Source organism: Toxotes jaculatrix, chromosome 4, assembly GCF_017976425.1.
Source record: "Toxotes jaculatrix isolate fToxJac2 chromosome 4, fToxJac2.pri, whole genome shotgun sequence".
NCBI lineage: Eukaryota > Metazoa > Chordata > Actinopteri > Toxotidae > Toxotes > Toxotes jaculatrix.
The window spans coordinates 25,835,243-25,855,506 of record NC_054397.1 but is presented as its reverse complement, the minus strand read 5'-3'; the positions used below and the strand labels follow the sequence as shown (position 1 = coordinate 25,855,506).

The following is a 20,264-nucleotide window of genomic DNA, read 5'->3' as shown; positions in this document are numbered from 1 at the left end:
AATACACCGTACAGTGCCTGGGACATACATGTGCCTGCAGAGTTTATGTATTAGCTTTGTCTGACTCATAGCTTCAGTCGACAAGTTCCAACAGAGAGGAAGGGGGCCCTTACTTCAGCCTGTGACAGGCTTTCTCCACAGACAGTGCAGGAAAAACAGCCCTGGGCTCAATGAATCAAAGAGTAAAATACTGAAGATAGTAAAAGTGGTCGAACAATATGTTACACTACTGCATTACTAATTACTCGTGTTTGTTTCTGTGATTACAAGCATGATAGAGATGTGCAGACTAACATAGATAAACGGGCCTTATGAGACATAAACATGAAAGGATTGTGACCTTGAATCTAAAAGTAAAGAAAGAAAACCATTGAAGGGTTAAGGAATGCCTCAGTCTTCTACATGTTTTAAGAGAACGTGGTGCCGTGGTGTCAGCTCTGAGGATCATCATCCAGCAGCAGATTCCTCTGTGTATCCAAATATTTGATTTTTTAATGAGACAGACACGAGTGGACTAATTATTCACAAAAATGTAATAAATTTCTAGAGTTTGTAGAAAGCAATTTGTCAAAAAGTAAGAATTTTAAATATGGAATGTAAATCACATAAATATAATACCTCTTTATGGAAGACCTGAAAATTCAGTGTGAGAAGACAGAGATTTTTGTGTTCTGTTTTTGTGTTGTTTACATGCTTTGAGCTTTACAGCTGCAGTGAGGCCTGACTCTCACACTGTGCTTGGCACTACACTGCCGCTGCACTTCATCGGACCTGTATACACCCTCAGTGGAGCTGAAAAACGCATTATTTACAACATCACGCTGTACGTGCACATTTCTGGAGGCTGAAATTAAAAATGTACGTTGCATTTTATCCTCTTACATTATACTGAACTAACATTGAAACAGGGAAGGAACAGAGAGAACAGAACACATTTCACAGAGGAGACTGAAAGTGACAGGAGTGAGTCTATGGCTGTACTTCACACTAAATGTGAACATCTGCGTACTAAACATTGTCCCAATGACAATGGTAACCTGCTGATGCTAAGCAGGTGTAATGTTAACCATGGTCACTATCTTAGTCTTTATCATGTTAACATGCTTATATTTGTTAATTAGTACCTAACACAAAGCAAAGCTGAGGCTGATGGGAAGGAGATTAGTGTTGTAAGCAATGACTTGATGATGGCACTAGATTAAAAGTCAGTTGATCACCAAAGTGATGACAGTTCTCTCTGAGCGGGGCGAGCATGTGTACCAAACTGTAAACCTGTAGATGTACCAGTAGAGTCTGAATGGTCATCTACAACATCCATGAAATAACCAGTGACAGATGCTACGCCTTCAGTTAGCATTCATTAATCTTTCTGGCCACTTGGGGGCATTGGAACCAGCTGAAAACAGCATCTGATATCATCACCTCATAAAGCTGTTTTGGCCGACGTGTTAACAACAACAACTGCCTGTCACACATCATGCAGAGGAACATTAAGATTAATCTGAAGACCTGTGTCTACATGTCAGGTTCTTTATCTGCTAAATGCTGCACAGTGTTCTCCAGCCAGTTGCTAACTTTGTCTGCTTTGTGTTGCTGGTTGTGTACAGTGGGGTTATCACAGCTTTCTTGCTGAAAGCTGCAGTTGCAGGACAGGAGGCTGAGAAGAGTGAGTTTGAGGTGTGAGCTGTGGAGAAGCTGATCTAAAACACCCTGTGAGCACATCACTCTGAGCAACACCTGTCCCATCACACGTAGTCATTTCAGCTATTGTTTATATTCAGATATTTAGTGTTTTATTTATTTAGTTTTTTAGTGTATTAGTGTTCATATGTTGATCCGACTCACTGTCATTTTTGGACATATAAATCATGTAGGCTATGTGACATTCTGGATTCTGGAGCCTGGATTCTTGTGCAAGACTCACTCAAAATTTAAGGTATGTAACAATGAAGAACTTAAGCTACAGATTTTATTTTACATTTGATAACTAAATCTACAACTATTTGAGAAACTTAAAATACATCAATGACTTTTTCCTGTCTCATGGTGGATGTGTGATCATTCAGGTACGAATGCATCTGCTGATCCAACAAATCTGAAATGCTCTTGAATGAAAATTAGGAGGGACGAATTCTTTAGTGGCACAGACGCTTCTGTTAAAACACATTCAAAACATCTGTTGGCAGCAGTTAAGTAACAACAAGGCATGTTCTTCCTTCTCTCTTATGTCAGCCGTTCCATCTTGTGCACTGATTTATTTGACCTTCAACCTCAAACCAGCAGGGCAGGCTGTGTTTTGGTCTTAGCCAGGCTAAAACAGTTGAAATGTCATTTCAGCAGCCTTGGCTCTGGCATTGCTTTCCCAACTCAAAGCACTTTAAAAATGTATGGCTCAGGGAGAAATGAATGAATGAGTGACATTTAAAGCACCACACCCAGTCGCTAAAGGCTATTAGTCAGGTATGTTTCAGTTCTGGCAAGTATGGATCCTAACCTACATACCTCAAGGCCTCCAGGAGTCTGAGGATCAAATATATTAGCTATATTAGCTTTTTATGTGATATAAAAAGTATACAATTATTCATTAAAAGTTCATCAAACCTTAGACTGTTGTTAGTAAGTTGAACTGGTCAGAAATACAAGCTGTATTCTAGTGAAAGAAAACAGCCACACATTATTTTTCTATGAATCATGTCTTCACCCTCTTGTATGGGCAACCTGCCAGCCACAGCTGTTCCATAGCATCTGTACACCTTATTATTTTTTTTTTAAACAGTTTAGAGAAAGCTGTGTGTGACTCATCATTAACAGTGCTATAAATCTACCCTCACATGTGTGATTTGTCATATTCCCAGGTCACACAGATGTCTCAAGAAAAAAACTTTATCAGAACTGTTTTCAGAGGATCATTCTGGTGATGTTGTGTACTTTTCTTATTGTCAGCAAACACTATGAAAAGACCTAAAACAACTGTGAATTGATTTTACTTATTCATACTATTGCATGGCCAAAAGCTGACAGAGTTACACTATCACCAAAAAAACAAAACAAAAAACAAAACAAACCAAACCAAACAAAAAAAAAAAAACAAACAAACAAAAAAAAAACAACAGTTAAAAAACAGTAAGCCACACTGTTACAATGGATGAAATGTTCTTTCATAACCACAAACATGTGTATTGTGGTTTATTTTAAGTAGCTTGTACATTGTCAATGAAATACTCAGTAGAATAGCAAATGTATATGCATCCACAACTGAAAGTTGTCCAATACAGGAGGCTGCTGTCCATTTCCCATTTCAAACCCATTTCACCATTGTTTCTCCTTTTTTTTTTTTTTTTTTTTATACTTAATCGCAAGTCTCACCGGGTGAAAGAGAAACAGTATTTTGATTTGCCTGTATGTCCTGCACATATAGTGAATTGACAATAAAAATCTTTTGAATCTTTTTGAATCTTTTGAATCTAACCATGATCACAGTTGTTCTGTAACCTGCAAGTGGTCATTTAGATTGAAGTATTTGCTTTAGGCCTCCATATTCTGTTAAAAAATCACTACGGACATGACTTCTGTGTCTTCAGTGTTAGCCACAGTGACTTCAGTGACTGTCCCAAGACTTGATTGCTTTTTTCCTTCAAATCTTACATGAGGTCACGTGTTTAGGGAGTCAAGTCCCATACAATTCAAATCAGGAGTCAAATTCAAGTTCAGTTCAGTTCTCTTGTCATAATTTTTGTGATTATTTGCGACTCAAGTCCGAGTCCGAGTCTACAGCTCTGCCCTTTTCCTGTACAAATCAAATCCATTTTTTTGTGTTAGCTGAATGGTCTGTGGACAGTCTTCAGTTTTCATGTGAACCTAACGAGCTATATCCTTCAGCTAACATGGGGCAAGGACAACATTTAAAAATCCCATTCTTTATATAGTCAACCACAAGTCACAGAGATTTATTCATGTTGTTCAGAAAGAACATGTGCGTGCGGTATTTCAGTGTAGCCACAAGGCATGTCAGGTGACAGCTCTGACCTTTATCCCACGTACCATGAGCAGTAACATAATAAATCAGGAAAATAATATGGAGTGACTCATATCTACTACATGAAGTATTGATTGGCTGGTGCCCCCACAACGTCCAGAAAATCTCTTCAGCTCAACTACCCTTCTCACAGGTCTTTTAAAAAAATTTACTTTTTAGAAACAGAACAGTACACGCATACAGTATGTAAAAAAAAAAAAAAAAAAACCCCAAAAACGGATAATACCATTGATATAAACAGAGGGATAAAAGATAAAACAAAGTAAATAAAATAACCATAAACTAAAATGGCACATCAAGTGCATGTTCTTTCTTTTATAAACTTAATTGTGGTGCAATTTTCAAATAATTCTTTGCAAAAGAATCCATAGTTTGCATTTAGAGTAAGTTCATCCATGTGGAATTTCCCTATTTACATATTCACACATCTTTACATGCCAAGTAATTCAAGAGCCAACATGATTATGTTATGTATAGGTAATTTAATCACATGACCAGGTCTGGCATTTACCACTATTTATCTCATGCAGGACTCAGCCAGCTGTGAAAGGCAACATGTTCAAAAAGCTTTAAGTTCCAGGGCCACAGCTGTGAAGGCCCACAAAATCACCCATAGACTGACTGTGTCTAGGAATAGTCTCTTTCCTCAGAGGAGATCCACGTGGCAGCAGGAAAGACAGCACACTGTAATAATGCCATATGACAAATGTATCAAAGTCATGTTTATAACATAACCTGAGTATGACACCTTTAAACAGAGCATGTATATTTCAGAGCAAATTATGTTCCCAAATTCTGACATGGTTTTAGGTGCTGATATTGGGTTTTCCTGTTGATTTGTGTGTCAAATATATAATAAATGTATATTAAAATCCTGTCGTTCTATGTAATAAAATGTATTCTCCTGATATGGAAGAAAGATTGATCAGCTATCTGGCACAGAGACATACATATACCATGTTCGGACAGTATGTGTTTACTATAGGAACAATATTTAATAAATATAAACGTTTAAAATTGGTGATACAAAACACTTATTTTACTCTTTACCTAGTCTTTACTCTTTACTTTTTCATTTAAATCATCGGTTATATTTCTTTAAACAGTCTTGGCCACGCCCCGGAAGTTTGTGTTTTTGTACTTCCGCGTGTTGCTGTCATGGCGGCCTCCTGAACGCTCCAGCTAAAGAGACGCGACACCTTTACAGCAGCATAAAGAGGAGCCCGTTTATCGGCTCAGACTGCAGTCATGCCGTTTAAAGATGCGCTGAAGTGGAATAAAAGAGTATCAGCAGTTTATGCTCTTGGCGTCTGGACCATGATCGGCTCCTACGCATATTACAAATACACAGGTCGTTATGAGGACACGGCAGGTGAGTGAGTGTGAAGCAGCACACACTGTATCTCTCTCTCTCTCTCTCTCTCTCTCTCTCTCTCTCTCTCTCTCTCTCTCTCTCACACACACACACACACACACACACACACACTGCTGTTCACTCTGCTAGTCACCACCTTTATCACTGTCTTTGTTGATAATGTTATGAAAAAACAGTCGGCTAACAGCGCTGTGAGCAGGTCATTGTTTTTACACGCAGAAAGTAGCAGTTTAGCATCTACCAGCAAGCTGACTGTATGTTAACATGTATATGTAAAGATGAATGAATGTACGGAATGAACAGCAAACCAATGGGGTGATGTGTCCAACGTAAATAGTGCACACATACACTATATATGTACCGTATGATCAGATCCAATACAGTTCAATGAGTCTGTGTTACAGTATAAACAATAAGTATGTAATATATACTATACACTGTAACAAGAAGCCACTTTGGAAATTAAAATAAACTAATGGGTCTGATTACTTCCAACATCAACGGTTCATATTCATTCAGACTCGTCTGACCTTTTCAGTTATCATACACAGTATACAACCCTGTTTACCCACATATATCAACAGTAACTGTTAACTAAATCACGCTTTACTTTCCCCCTTCACCTCAGTCCAAAAAGAAGAAGAGGTGGAAGAACAGGAAAATCCAAATAAAGTCGTCTACCAGACAGCTCACTCCAAAACTGTCATGGTCTACAAGAAGGACTTTGTCCCATACAGTTCAAGGATCTACAATTTCATCACGTCATTCAGCAGTCAACCTGGGACTGGAGACGGTGAAAAGTAGCTGCATCAGTGCAAAGGACAATGGACAGAAGGTTTACTCTTGTCAGGAGTGAATCTTTATGATGATGAGTTTCTGCTTTTGTGTGAGGACATAATTATAATTTGTAAAGGAAATTCCATTGTGGTATCTGTGCAAGCTGCCATTTTGTTTGGATGCCACTCAACTGTAACTGGTCATGATATATTATTAAAATAATATAAAATGACCACCACGTAATGTTGCCACAGAGTTTAAATAAACTAATGTTTATTTAAATAAACATGTTCATATTCCATTTAACTTTGTTAGTACAATAAGTGTCTGAGGCCATTAGGCTTATTTAATATAATTTAGGTAGTTTATATAAAAACAACATAGCAATCTCAATAAAACTGAACACCTTAAGTAAGCAAGTTATTTTTCACAGTGATATTACTTTTTGGTCTCCATGTCAAAGCAATATTCATATATGCAACACTTGTTATTTCCACCTCTTAGCTCTATTGTAATTCCCAGCACATCCCATTCCCTGCACTCTCACCACACAGGTAGTCTAGACACACCTGAGTGTGTTGCTATAACAACAACAACCTACAATAAAGATTCAATCTCAAGGTGGAAGGAGTATTACTAAAAAGAAATCCACAAAAAACAAAGCAAAGCAAAACAAAAACAATACCACCCTGTACAAATACTCCAGTACTCCATTAGTAAAAGCACTGCGTTCACAATTTAACATTAAGTTAAAAGTATAATTAATTAATAATTATGACGTGCATTACCATGCAAAGCGTGTTTAAATTCTTTAACAGGCTGAGGTATGTGCTAATTATAGCTATTTTATATATTGTACAGTACATTATGTGTTTTTATACACTTAATAGTTTTGAAGTAGAGAAGAAGAAAGAGAAATTAGCATCGAGTTAACAAGAGAAAGTGTAAGTACTTCAGAATTGTACTGAGGCGTTAACTCCAGTAAATGTACGTGGTAAGTTTCATCCACATGGGTCTGAATGCTAAAAAAGATCAGTCCTGTCCCATCAGTCCTCCGGAAGCAGCGGAGGATGTGTGCTGCGTCTCGCTGCCGGCAGAGGGCGACAACGCGCCGTTCACGGTGTGGTTCCACGGAAGTTGTGAGAGCGTGCTCCCCAACACAATCAAAACAATGAAAGCTATCATTCAGAGGGTCACCAGGGCGACTGTGACAGGTAAGCGGTTGTTTTGAACTGAGCTAACCTGCCATGCTTTGCCGCCTTTGATAATGTCCCGTCTACTGAGGCTAACAGCTTTCATTTAGTAACCTCGCTGACCATGTATGTTAGTTAAGCTAGCTGGGTTAGCATTAGCACTCCCAGCAAAAATGAGAGGGGCGTCAGGGATAGCCAGGTGTGTCTCTGACCAGAGTCCACACAGAGCACTGCTACCTGGCTATTGCTGCTCGGAGGACACCAGTAAACGTCATTTCACCGCACAAATAATGACAGTGTCCCCCCCGTGACAGTGACAGGGGTTGTGACAGCTGAATGATAGTCTGGACAGCTGGCTCCTTCCCTCCACACTGATCTCATTCAGCCTGTCACCTGCCAGCTCTGAATGACAGCAGCAGTTCATTCACTCATCAGCCTTTCTCTGTTTTCCTGCAGTGGGAGAGGAGCAGGTCAGTTCAATAGGACGGGGACTGTGTGTACTGCTGGGTATATCTGTGGAGGACACCCAGAGGGATGCTGACTACATGTGAGTGTGTGTGGGTGGGTGGGTGGGTGAGTGAGTGCGTGGGACCTTCAAGATTACATTAATTTGAACTGAAATTATTGCACACTTGACATTCAGTGTGATGGATTATACTGTTCAAGCATGTTTCAATCTGAGAATTGCTGATTTTGATGCTGCACTGAAATGAATGGGAGCCGATGGCTTTGGCACAAATAAATCCCCAAATCCAAAACATCCGTGCATTATAGCATGCACTTGAAAACCATCAGCAAAGTTGTTAAGTATACATCATTAGTAGCTAAGGAGCAAAAATACTCTTCCATAAATGGCGTGGCCACGTAACAATATCACAACTTTTACTAACAATACAGACAGCAAAATTGTAAAGACAATCTGTTTGGTCAAGCTTGATTTTCATATTGTCCTGACATGAAAAGAAACCAGTGGATGATCACAAATAGTCTACAGATTAATGGTGTAAAAATGTTCAGCAGCAATGGTATAAATTGCAAATCCAATTCTCGGCCAGTGTTGACCAGATTGAACAGAGAGTTATCATCTTAGTATAGACAGAATGGATGATTCATATCAGTTCAGACTCATCCAGCACTGCTTTTCTCCTCTTTTTTTCAGAGTACGCAAGATCCTGAACCTGCGGCTGTTTGAGGACGAGAACGGGCGAGCATGGAGCAAGAGCGTCATGGACCGGGACTTTGAGGTGCTGTGTGTGAGCCAGTTCACCCTGCAGTGTATACTGAAGGGCAACAAGCCTGACTTTCACTCAGCCATGCCTGCAGAGCTGGCTCAGTCCTTCTACAACAGCATCCTGGAGAACATGAGGAGTGCCTACAAGCCAGAGCTTATCAAGGGTGGGTAAACCCATGCCGCCATCTTTACTGTCCTTGTTTTGTGGTCCTACAGTGGCATTCTTCCTGCTGCTGTTGGACCTTATACTGTGCAGTTTTTATATTATATTTCCCAGTTAGTTTTTTTTTATGCCATATAGAATATGTCTATGCATCTGATTACACATAAAATGTCATACTGGGTCAGATATTAAGCAGTTGTTAATATATGAGAAGATTGTGGATTGTGTGAAGTCAGCACTAAGAAACAGTAAGAATTTACTGGGTCATTGTGGGAAGTGTGGAAAAAAAATGAAATGCCAGTTTGAATAGAGTCCCAGGAGGCTGCAGGACAACATGGCTAAAAAACACTGGCTTGTTCACAGCTTCTTGTTTCTGAGCTAATTAAAAACAAAAGTGTTGAGGGTCACCATTATCGCCACTCACTTGTAAGTTTGGACCGGTGCCCTGTCCCCCTGCTGTTTAACTGCCTGTATTCCCATCTCAGTGGAGGGTTATGGCAGTTTAGGGGCTGGCAGGTTTGGATTATCCGTGCTGTGACGCGGTGGTGGTGGTGACGGTGGCAGTGAATTGGGTCAGCCCACTGGGGAGCAGGTGCGGAGAACACCTTGTCCCAGCAAAGGAGGCATAAGGCTTCCTAATTAGCACCCCCCCCTACCACACACACACACACACACACACACACACACACACACACACACACACACACACACACACACACACACACACAGTCCACAGAGGAAATATGATGATGCAGCACTTCTCCACAGCTTCATTGTGCAGATGGTGTCATTAATCTCACGAACCCAGTGGAAGAAAGGAGAACATTTAAGTTTAAACTTCCTCTCCTCCTACATCCCCTTCATCTTTTGTCCCCAATGTCTCAAGGCTCCATGTTATCCTACATCCTTGTGAAACATCGACTGCCAATGCTCAACAAATTGCACTGGTTTTTACTGCCTGTTACTATGAGGATGTGGGATGAAGTGGCCTCCTTAGAAAGAGTAAAGTGAAGGTTATCTGTGGCAAGTGATGCTAATAGATGAAACATGATGTGCGGCAGTTTTGATTCTCGGTGCTGGTTATTTATGACTGGTAAAATGTCCTTGTGTTTTGTTTTGTGTTTCTAGATGGGAAGTTTGGAGCCTACATGCAGGTGCACATACAAAACGACGGACCTGTTACCATTGAACTGGCCTCACCTGCTGGTCCCACGGACCCCAGACAGGTACGTTGTTGAGCATGAAGGTTCAAGTAGTTTGACAAAAAAAAAAAAAATCTTAACTCAAGGTCAAGCTCTTTTCTTGGGGTTTCAGCTGTATTTCATGGACTTTGATGACTCAAAATCCAGAAATAAGTACATAAATCGACCTTTAGTTAAGATAATTTTGTCAAAGGTACATTTTTACAAAGTAATTTGAAAGCAAATGTGTAAAATAAATATTGGTTCTCATTTCCTCTGCCACTGCTCTTAAAAAAAATCAGAATTCATTCTACTGTCATTCTACTTTTCAAGGATTCATTTTATTTCTCATTTTGAGCCACTAGATGGTGATATTTGTTCTTCTGTTGTTTGCCGTCGCTCCTGTTTCTCATGTTTCCTGCAGAGCACAGTTTTCTTTACTTAAGGATAATGAGTAAGAGACAGATTGTCCGGAGATGATTTTTTTGAAATTGATATTTATTTTCCCCTACTGCTGACTTCATCTGTTTAACATTAATGTAGGTGTAAATGATACAACCCAACTGATTTTTGGAAGAGTTTTTGAAATTTCATTAGTAAATGGATATGTACTGAGCGTGTATTGCATATAGTGTGTATAGTTAGCTAAAAGAGCTTGTTGGCCTCTCTGAGTTCATTGTTTTGTTTCTGTGCTATAAACTAATGAATGTAGCTTTAAATATGTTTCTGATATTTAAAGTTGAGTGAAAACGACCAACACATTTTTAAAAATGTTTTCTTCATTTAGTTGTACTCTGTTGTTTCTCTCTATGCAACACATGCTACAGGGAATGTTTCCTACCGTTATCTATGTCAGCATAATGGTCTTATATTGTCTTTTTAAAAATATTGTTACATCAATACTCATATATCTGTGGTAAGATATAATCAGTGAGTAATATCTGCCTGGCTGATGTATTGGACAGCTCTACATTTGATGAGTGCACATCTCTGACATTCCCTGGATGAACTTGGCTGCATTAAGCCTGAAGTGAGTGTAGTGGGGGAAGAGGTTGAGTTGGCTGTGCTGTGGTGTTGTAAACTCAAGCTTTGCTTGCTTACCTGTTTGTTTATTCACTTACTGTACCTATCTCCTTCTGTGAGAGAGCAGTAATCCCTAACAGGAACGCACACAATCAAGTATTGAAGGTGAACTACTATAAGATAAATAATGAAAGAATAATTAGTTATTTAAGTTGTATTTGGAAATTTTGACAAAAGAGAACTTAAAACACCTGGAGAGTAACAATCACACCTGTGCCAAAACCTGCATCTGTGTGTGTGCTGTGTGTGTGTGTGTGTGTGTGTGTCTGTGTGTGTGTGTGTGTGTGTGCTGTGTGGGCTACAGATGATTGGCGCAGGCTACACGCACAGGCTTTGAGGAGCTTGCTGTTGCCACTTTATGCTCACCCTCTGCAGTACCGGTCCCTGTGGGAGCCGACCTGGCCTGCTCTCAGCACACCTCCTCACTGTGATATACTCTCCTATACGTTTCACAAGTCCAGGCTCAAACCACGATGCCTCCTTTGAAATGGAAAGATGAAAAAGGGTTAATATCATATCATTTGCAGTTCATGCTGAGAGGCAGCTCTCACGGCTTGACGTGTTTCCACGAGCTCTGGTCTTTCAGGGGAAAGGATTTCTCTGTGATGAGCAGATGAGTTGATGGATGTCATCTTAGGCTCTGAGTATCAAACCTCAATATTTTTTAAGTAACCAACCAAAATATTTACAGAGCACAGACTCTTAAGGATTGTCAGATACTGAACATTTGAATTGAGGGTCTGATCAGATTTGTAGCCTTGTTTACTTACTCTTTGATCACAGAGTTCCTGGTTTAAGCTCATTTGCTAACGATGGACTGTTTATTGAGGAAAACTTCTTGTACGTCTTGTGTTTTGACAACATTTAACATTTTAGAAGTTTGGCTTCTCTTGTTAAAGGAAACTGGGTTTTCTATTAAAAGCTCAATATTTCTGAAAGAAATTTAATGAAACAAGATCAAGACCGTGGTAGTGGCTCTGTGAGGCCACACTCTGGCACTGTGGTGCACTGAGTTAACAGCCAATGTGAGCAAGCTACCATGCTCACTGTGACAATGCTAACATGCTGTCCCAGGAAATTTTTTTTTTACAGAAAGATTACAATCTTAGTTTAGCACATTTTCTAATTAGCAAAACACAAAATACAGCTGAGACTAATGGGAATGTCTTTCATTTCAAGGTGTTCAAACTACATTAGCGGTCAAATTTTAATTGGAGTCTGCTTCATCCTCTGGGGACAGTGAATGTCTGTTTTAGTTTCCATGACAATCCATTATATAGTATACCCAGAACTAAAATAATTCTGTTAATTCCAAAAAATATAGTTAGTTTTATGCCATTTTCAGTCAAACCGATCTGGTTGATTAATGAGCATCACTGTTTTTCTTTCCCTCCCCTCTCAAACCAAGCATGTTCTTATGCTCTCTGAATAAATCTTTCTAACCTGAGTCTTGGTAACCCTCCTGGTATCAGGCCACTCTTGTTTTATTGTTGTTGCCAAGTGAATCAGATTAATAGCCCTTCATATCAAACCCCTGGCATCAGACATTTTGACTCAACATAGCAGCAAAAGCACAGATGGAACCAATAGCATTAATAATGGCTCTGTTCCAGCAATTAACATAAAGAATTGCAGCAGTTAATATTATTGTTCAGCTGCACTCCTTATTTCCCCCTGTAAATGGCTCTGTGCCCCCAGTTTTATTTCGATATCCCTCTAAGAAAACCATGCCAAGCCATAAAATGTCTTTCAGCAGCACTGAAGAAATCTATACAAATCATAGGCTAAGTAACAGAGATAGTAAACACTGCCTCTCGGTAACATGGATACACCTCTCAGCCACTTATCTCAGATATTTGAAAGAAGCTCATAATATCCATCTTCCTGAATCAATTCTGGTCACTTCCGCCGAACCCAGCCAACATCCTTACGCTCTGGCTGCGGGCCGGCTTTGGCTGCTCTCCCCTTGGTGGGCTCGGCTTGCCTGCCCAAAGTGAGGGATATTAAGCAGTCCTCAGAATTTTAATCTTGTCTGTTTGGGATGTTTTGCTGTGGGGGCTGAGGAGCCAAAGCCAAGGCTGAACATGAGGGATGAAAGGCCAGCCAATAGGCTAAGCTTGGCACGGGGGGGGGGTGGAGAGGGGAATAAAGCAACGGCCAAGAGACACTGTTCCTTTCTTTCCATGAATCAGGGATTTAGTCCACTGCAGGGTCAAGCGGCCAGCAAACAATGGTGTTATCCAGAGGAATGAAAATCATCCTGTTTGGATGTTCTCTTTGGGATGTTCGGCGGCTGGGGTTGATAGCAGGAGGAGTCCTGAGCTCTTCTGTTTGTTCACCTGACTGTTTGTGCATTATTTTGTTTGGGGCCTCTGGGCTGAAACCCAACATACACAGAAATTATGGAATGTTTGATCGTGTTAGGTCAAGACTTTATGAGGCTGTGATTCAGAGTTTTGGGTTTGAGTTTGAAATGCTGATTCCTTTATGGCAAAGGAAGAAGCATGTTTGTTCCCTCTGGGTCCAGTTTGTATTCAGATGTTGAACCTATATGTCTCCCCTGGTTTTATGGACCAGATGTTATATCATCAACAGAGACAGCAGGCCTGGTTTGATACCACAGCATGTTAATGGGTTCAAATGGGAATAAGACAGAATTTTTTTTTTTTTGTGCCCTGTGAATAATGTAATGTCTTACGCAGTGCTCTGGATTTTTAAGATGACACTTAACACATAAATATTTCCTCTGCAGCCATAAAAATTTTAGCATCTGTGTTTACAGGCTTTTTAGGATGACGGGTAGCTTACCCACTTGTTCATTACCGCTGCGGTGTTTCATGAACCGTGAAGAACACAACGAGAAAAGAGGGAGGCGCGGGTTTGATTGGAGTAGTGACTAGTTGTGCTGAGTGGCATTGTGAGGGGCTATTTTGGAGTGTGTGTGAGAGGCAGCGCATGCAGTCACAACAATAGACTTATTGAAGTGATCATATGACAACCCAGAATAGCTGCAGACGAGGAGAGAAGAGAAGTGGTCGTTCACTCACAAAGAGCAGTCAGATGTGGAGTGTTGGTCTGTGGCTCTGACGTGTTCCTCCTTCTTCGTTTAATTACATTTACTAATTCTCATGCATGTCGGGACCTTTGGGTGATCGCTGAACACGCTGCAAAGGTCATGATCTGCAAGTCATGATGCAGCATGTTCGTGCTGAATGCCTCAGCCCTGTGAGCCACCAGGAGCCACAGATTGATAAGGTTTTTCATATATTTTACAAGTTAAAAGTTATTTAAGTGTGAAATCCCGTGAAAATTCAAAAATTAAATATTCATGATTAAATAGGCAACAATTAAAATATAGTTTGGTTTTCTTAGGTACTATTTATTAAGAGTTTAACACTCAAAAACTCTGAGTGACATCCAGTTTTTCCAGGTGAGCCCCACCCACTTCAGACCAGGCAGAGCAGCTCAGAGAAAAACACAAACACAGATTTCTCTTAGTGAAATAAAGAAAAATGTTCTGAAGTTGGGAGAAAATGTTTGGTTTTTGTACAACTCCGCTGCTCATAGAACGAAGCTAACGGAAAAAATCTGTCTCATGGTATTTAATGTCATCATTTCTTTAAAGCTGAAAATCAGGACACTTTTTTACTACACATGTTGGCAGAAAACATTTAAACATTTAACATGTTTATTTTTATCATATTTCCTGTAAAATGGCTTAGTTCATCCACATCAGATGTTTGTTTTTTTTAATCCACTGTTGCCTAATACACAGTAAACAGATATTTTTAAAGGGGCACTCCCATAATGCAATGTGACCATCATAAAATGTGTTAACAAATGGTGATGCATGTTGTATTCCTCAGATATGTTAGTGGAACTGCAATGACGTAAGGTAGCAGAAAATATTTCCGGCTATCCAAAGCATCCGTGGTAAATGTCAGCTTGCAGCTCAGAATAAAGAGCAGAGGCTTCCATCTAGGCTCACTATTTTTCAGAGATAACACATGAAAGTCACAGCTGGATCCATCAGTCATGTTCTGGCATGTTCTCTGGGAAAATAAAAGTCTTAATGAAGAAGTAGTAGGACAGGGTAAGTTGAATTTAAATGTGAAGCACTTTGGTGTCAGTTGTGTCTGTGGATTTTTCCTTTAACTCTTTTTCTTTCTGTAGTTTTAAGGCAGAATCTGAGCTTTTTCTGCTTCTCATTCACGGCATGTGTCCTGTGAATAACTGATAACTGCGTGTCTTCTGCTTGGACGTGGTTATAATCTACGTTTGAAGGCCACATGAACTGAACTGTAAGATAAAGAATTTATTTATGACCCAGGCCTTCCTGTTTCTTATGTTTTCCTCAGCTGTCAAAGCAGGAGAAGCAGCAGCAGAGGAAAGAGAAGACACGCTCCAAGGGCCCCTCAGAGTCAGGCAGGGAGAAGGGCGCCCTGCGTTCCCGACAGGACCCAAACGCCAGTAGTGGAGCAGAGGGTGATGTGTCTTCAGAGAGGGAGCCCTAGGTTAGCAGGGTGAGGGAGCCTAGGAGACACACACACACACACAACTCATACAGCCACTCACAGCACACATTCACACAGAACACCAGACTACAGGTCCTTAAAATGTCACAAGTGTCTTTAATTTTATGAACCTGAGACTCGTCTTAAAGAGAGTAATTAGAAACCTTGAATCAGTCACTGTGTTATAAAGGTCAATATCAACTTAAGCTTAATGTTTGTGCAACTGCAAATTCAGTTCTGTTTATTAATTATTAAAAATACAATTTAGCCACATACTGCAACATAATGGAGGACGATTGAGATAGTCCATCGAGATATTCAGTCTGTCTAGTAGGAAATAAATGAGCGATTATGAAAAGTCTCAGGTTAGGAATCAAATTCATGACATTATTGAGATATTGATTATTTTTGATGATATTTATGGTCAGTACAAAATACCTACCATGTTTTTTTTTTTCATCACTTCTGCTTTACTAACTGCAAGACAATATACTTTCGGACCAGCTCTTCATTATGTAAATGCGTGTGAAGTTTTCCGTCTCCTCTCAGTATCATACCTGAATAAGCAACCAAAACACTCTCTTCTGTTGCTCTTGTACAAGTTTGAACGCCTTAACAGTGATGGAAAACAACAAGAGATATTAAGTTTCTTTAATGAGAAAAGTTATGAGCAGATTCCTTGTGCTGATTAAGTTCATTAACTGAGGCTCCAACTACAAAGTACGTTTGGAATCACTGATCCAGCCTGTGAGAGAAATGAAAACTCACTGCACTGTGGCAATGACACTGTTCCCTCTTGTGTACAAGGTGCTAAATATCGCACAGCCATATGGCTCTATCAGTAAAAGTCTTATCATGTTTGAATAAAGCCATTACAGAACATTTATGAAACTGATAATAACCTTTAACAGATAAATGAAGCCAGCGATGTTACAGATTCCCTGTCTGAAAAGGGCTTTACTATAACTTTATACTTTCTCCTTTCTCTCATAACTGACTTTTATAAATGTAAAGAGTTGCAGCATATTAAATTTTTAAAGCCAGCCTTTTTGTTCTGTCTCAAAGACAGTTTGACAGAAGCCCTGAGAGACCTGAACACATGAGAACTACACAGTGCTGAGAAAATTTACAGCTGTGCCTCTGCAAGAAATTGCGCAGTTTTTTTTTTCTTTTGCACTGTCAACAAATACAGTTGCCCCCAAAAATAGTTCTCGCCTATTTTATACTGGTGTCATGTACGATATGGCAGCTTTAAATTTGCAGTCCCCTCACCATCTCTGTTTTCCACATCTCCTTTTCCTGTCTTTGCCTGCTCCCTTTGTTGTTGTTGACATTGCGGTGAAACTCGGCAACGCTCATGAGAGACAGACCTGTTTGTTTCTCATTCTGGGGCTCGTACTGCGGGGGTGAGGAGGGGGAGAGGAGGAGGTTGGGGTTTCTCTTATTTGCCTTCAGTATTTGTTTACTAGTGCAAAAACAGTTGAGTTCTGGGAGAATAGAGATGGGGAGGCATTGACTCAGCCCCCCCCCCCCCGTGTCCCTTCTGCTCTCCCTGCTGAGGCTGCTGCTGCTGCTGCTGGCTCCTGTGGCACAGCTCCTCTCCCTGTGTGAACTCTCTGGCAGACACGCACGTTAACAGATACGTCGTCAAACCGGCACTATAACTGCACTTTAACAGCGGCCATACTTCCTGCTCCTCTGTTCTCACAGACGTGTACAGTTACATACTGATAAAAACATTCGAAACATCTGCAGTTCAACACTGAGGTGTGTTGCCTTCTTTTTGTCTTGTGTGGTACTGCTTCATCTGTTCTGTAACACCCTATACACACACACACACACCCTGTCCCGTGTGGGACCTTGTAAACCTGTAGTGCTATCCCAAACTCTTCTACAGCAGGGGGGCCCGCTCTGTAATCCCCATGTGCATGTTGGGTAAACATGTGCCCCAAGACATGGAAGCCTCAGCACCTTGTTACATAAGTCCTTTTTTGTCTGACAGAGAGCCAGAGAGGGGGAGATGAGAAGGAAGGAGAAGCTGAAAAAAAAAAAAAAGTCTTAAGTCAAGAGTTATTTGGTTTTTCATGTCTGGGTGTGCGGGAGGGGAGTGCACACACAGCACTTCTGGAAGTGTGTGTGTGTGTGTGTGTGTGTGTGTGTGTGTGTGCTGTGGTGGGAGAGGAGGTGGAAGAGGGAAATTTGGATGTAAGAGAGATGTCAGACAAGGGGCTTGCTTGCTCGGCTTTGTCACTGCATATTTCAAAGAGGGAATTGGTGTTCCTGAGGTTTGCTTTGCATGACTTAAACATGAGCAGTGTGCGCTTCCCTCCGAATGAGTAATCTCTTCTGGTCTTCCTTCCTTCCTGTCTGCAGTGTTGTAATTTTGATATAAACAGCTTACAAGAAGGTTTGTGCTGCTCGTCAGGCTGCTCTGAGCAATTTCCAGCCCACACTGAAAACTGGTTTTCTAATTGTTTGCAAATCACCTATTCCAGACCTGTCAGAGACGTTTTCACAGAGTAGATGTAAGTTCCATTTTAAAATTTTTGTATGGCTGCTTTCACAGTGTTGTGCCTTTTTATTACTTGATAAAGCCTGCGGTCACATTCTTTCTTTGTGCAAACCTGCTGAAAAACCTGCTAATAAAATGCTGATTCCACTTTAAACTTTCATCACTTTTTTTCACTGTCTCTGTTCACCTAATATATGTCTGAATGAGGGCAACCTGTGTCTGAGGCTGAACTGATCGACTGCGAGCTAATATGAATGGTGTCACTCATGCTGATGAACATAACTCTGCAGGTCCTCTCAGCTGTGAGGACGGTTTTAGCATCTTTCAGCTCATTCTTTTGGTTTTCTGCTCCACGAGGTTGTTCACAGAAATGAATTTAAAACGCTGACAAAAATGTGCTCCAAACAAAAGCTAATGTTGCGCCCTATCTACAGGATGTGTTAATACGCATGTGTTTGCTAACGTGTTCGCCTTAAGAACGTTATAGAGGTGTTAATATGTCAGTGTTTTTAGCTTTAGTCAATTAATGAAGCTTTAAAGTGAGAAGGTGTAATTTCTGTAATTTTTCTAACATTAGCCCTTAAGCTTTATTTTTGTTTGTTTTCACGTGGTTCTCATAAATGGCAGACGCTTTAAACTTTAAAATCCTTTTTCTAAACCTTTGTTGATTCACGATAACACAAGAGCCAGAGACCAAAATGACTCTGTTCTGTTTTCTCTCATGCAGTTGTCATACCGGGGACATGACAGTGAGCCTAGTTTGCTCAGGAAGGCCTTAATCCTCAGTGACTTACACCTGATTGTGGACTGTCCTCCTTCCTGTTTGGAAATCAGCAGGATTCTTTGGCCTGTCGCAGAGAACGTCTTCTCCTCGGTGGTGTTCTTGGACTTTCTTCTTCAGAATCAGATGGGCCCGGCTAGGTGTAAACAAAGTAGCAAAGAGGATGTGAGAGGTTGAACAAGGCTGCATAGAAAGGGAACGTGTGTGATACGGGACAGAATAGACATCAGCAGTACCTCATTGTGTGGCCTGGTAGCTTTCTGTGCTCTCTTACTCCGTCTTTTTCCCACCGCCATCCATCTGTCTCTGTCTCTTCAGATTCCTCCTACCTGTCTCACTCTCTGCTGTTCCCACTTAATCTCTGCTTTGAGACATGACACTGACCCTGAAGCACAGCTCAGCTCCACGTCCTTGGCTTATAGTACAGTTAAAGAACATCAGGATAGTGATAATGTAACAGCCTTCCCACGCTGATTGCACCTCATGATTGCCATAGTTACATGTGTAAAGTCTATTTATAAATGTTGCTGTACCTGTATGAATAGACTGTATGTTTAAAGGCTCAACTGAAATTGCTCCAGAATGCAGGTCTGCTCTGTAAATCACATGCTCTGTGCTGCCTTTTAGGAAAAAATCCATTGGCAAATGGGAGAAATTTAGATTGTATTGCTGGAAAAAGCACTACACAAAGTTTGAACAATAACCCACATTAGCTTTCCAGCTAACATCTCCTTTTCCTCCCATATTCATGAACATGCCTTAGCTTGCTAAATTATCTTAATTTTAAATTAGCTAAATAATAATTTTTAAAAAATCTCTCTATCCTCAGCTTGTAAAGGACAGTAAACAGGGCACGTTTGTTTACATTGTTTGTTTGTTTGTACACTGGCTCAGCTGTCAATCAAACTGCCTAGAGGTTTAGAGGCTAAAAGAGAATTTTTGATCTCCAAAGACATTTTCTCCTCTCAGTAATAAAAAGAAATTAGCAATACATTTAAAAATTGACTTGATAACTGCAAGAACTAATGACTAGTTGTGATTTCAGTTGGACTTTAAATCCTAAAATGTTACTTGTGTGCACCTTCTCAGAGGAAGCAACCCTTCTGACTGCAGGGAGAGACTATGCCATGGTACTGGCTTCAGCTGTCGTCGATTTTAAGACTAGGATCGAGTATCTTCAGCTCAGTGACTACAAGCCAGTTTGTCTCAATTACCTGTACTTTACCTCTGTGGAGAGGAGCCAGCTGTGCTTCACTGTCAGTGAACACTGGCACCAGTGTCTCCGGGCAGACTTTGGCTTCAGAAAAACACGTTCACTATTTATTAATGTTTTTTGATGATGACACTGTCCTGCTGTCACTTGACAGATCTGAATGTACATTTTGTTGTTATTTTATAAAGACGTCAATAGAAAACGA

At 40.4% G+C, this 20,264-nt stretch overlaps 2 protein-coding genes across 4 annotated transcripts; both read left to right on the top strand.

The window, feature by feature from the left end:
* The first annotated feature begins 5,164 nt into the window (after positions 1-5,164).
* Positions 5,165-6,550, top strand: LOC121180840 (small integral membrane protein 26-like). Its single transcript, XM_041036503.1, has 2 exons — positions 5,165-5,408; positions 6,040-6,550. The coding sequence occupies exons 1-2, from the start codon at positions 5,285-5,287 to the stop codon at positions 6,213-6,215; spliced, it is 300 nt and encodes a 99-aa protein (XP_040892437.1). The 5' UTR covers positions 5,165-5,284; the 3' UTR covers positions 6,216-6,550.
* Positions 6,551-7,295: 745 nt separating this feature from the next.
* Positions 7,296-20,264, top strand: dtd1 (D-aminoacyl-tRNA deacylase 1). 3 transcript variants are annotated; one of them, XM_041036776.1, is made up of 6 exons: positions 7,296-7,402; positions 7,838-7,928; positions 8,541-8,776; positions 9,904-10,001; positions 15,398-15,553; positions 18,793-20,264. In XM_041036776.1, the coding sequence occupies exons 1-5, from the start codon at positions 7,360-7,362 to the stop codon at positions 15,551-15,553; spliced, it is 624 nt and encodes a 207-aa protein (XP_040892710.1). In that variant the 5' UTR covers positions 7,296-7,359; the 3' UTR covers positions 18,793-20,264. The 3 variants fall into 3 exon arrangements, with proteins under 3 accessions (XP_040892710.1, XP_040892708.1, XP_040892711.1); XM_041036774.1 differs by having other exon boundaries at positions 15,398-15,562; XM_041036777.1 differs by lacking the exon at positions 18,793-20,264 and adding an exon at positions 16,619-18,775 and having other exon boundaries at positions 15,398-15,562.

Excerpts from the sequence above, each read along its gene's own strand:
- LOC121180840 (XM_041036503.1), top strand. The coding sequence starts at position 5,285 with ATGCCGTTTAAAGATGCGCTGAAGTGGAATAAAAGAGTATCAGCAGTT. Across the intron at positions 5,409-6,039 it reads TCGTTATGAGGACACGGCAG|TCCAAAAAGAAGAAGAGGTG; the intron begins GTGAGTGAGTGT and ends CCTTCACCTCAG.
- dtd1 (XM_041036776.1), top strand. The coding sequence starts at position 7,360 with ATGAAAGCTATCATTCAGAGGGTCACCAGGGCGACTGTGACAG. Across the intron at positions 7,403-7,837 it reads CACCAGGGCGACTGTGACAG|TGGGAGAGGAGCAGGTCAGT; the intron begins GTAAGCGGTTGT and ends GTTTTCCTGCAG. Across the intron at positions 8,777-9,903 it reads CAAGCCAGAGCTTATCAAGG|ATGGGAAGTTTGGAGCCTAC; the intron begins GTGGGTAAACCC and ends TTGTGTTTCTAG.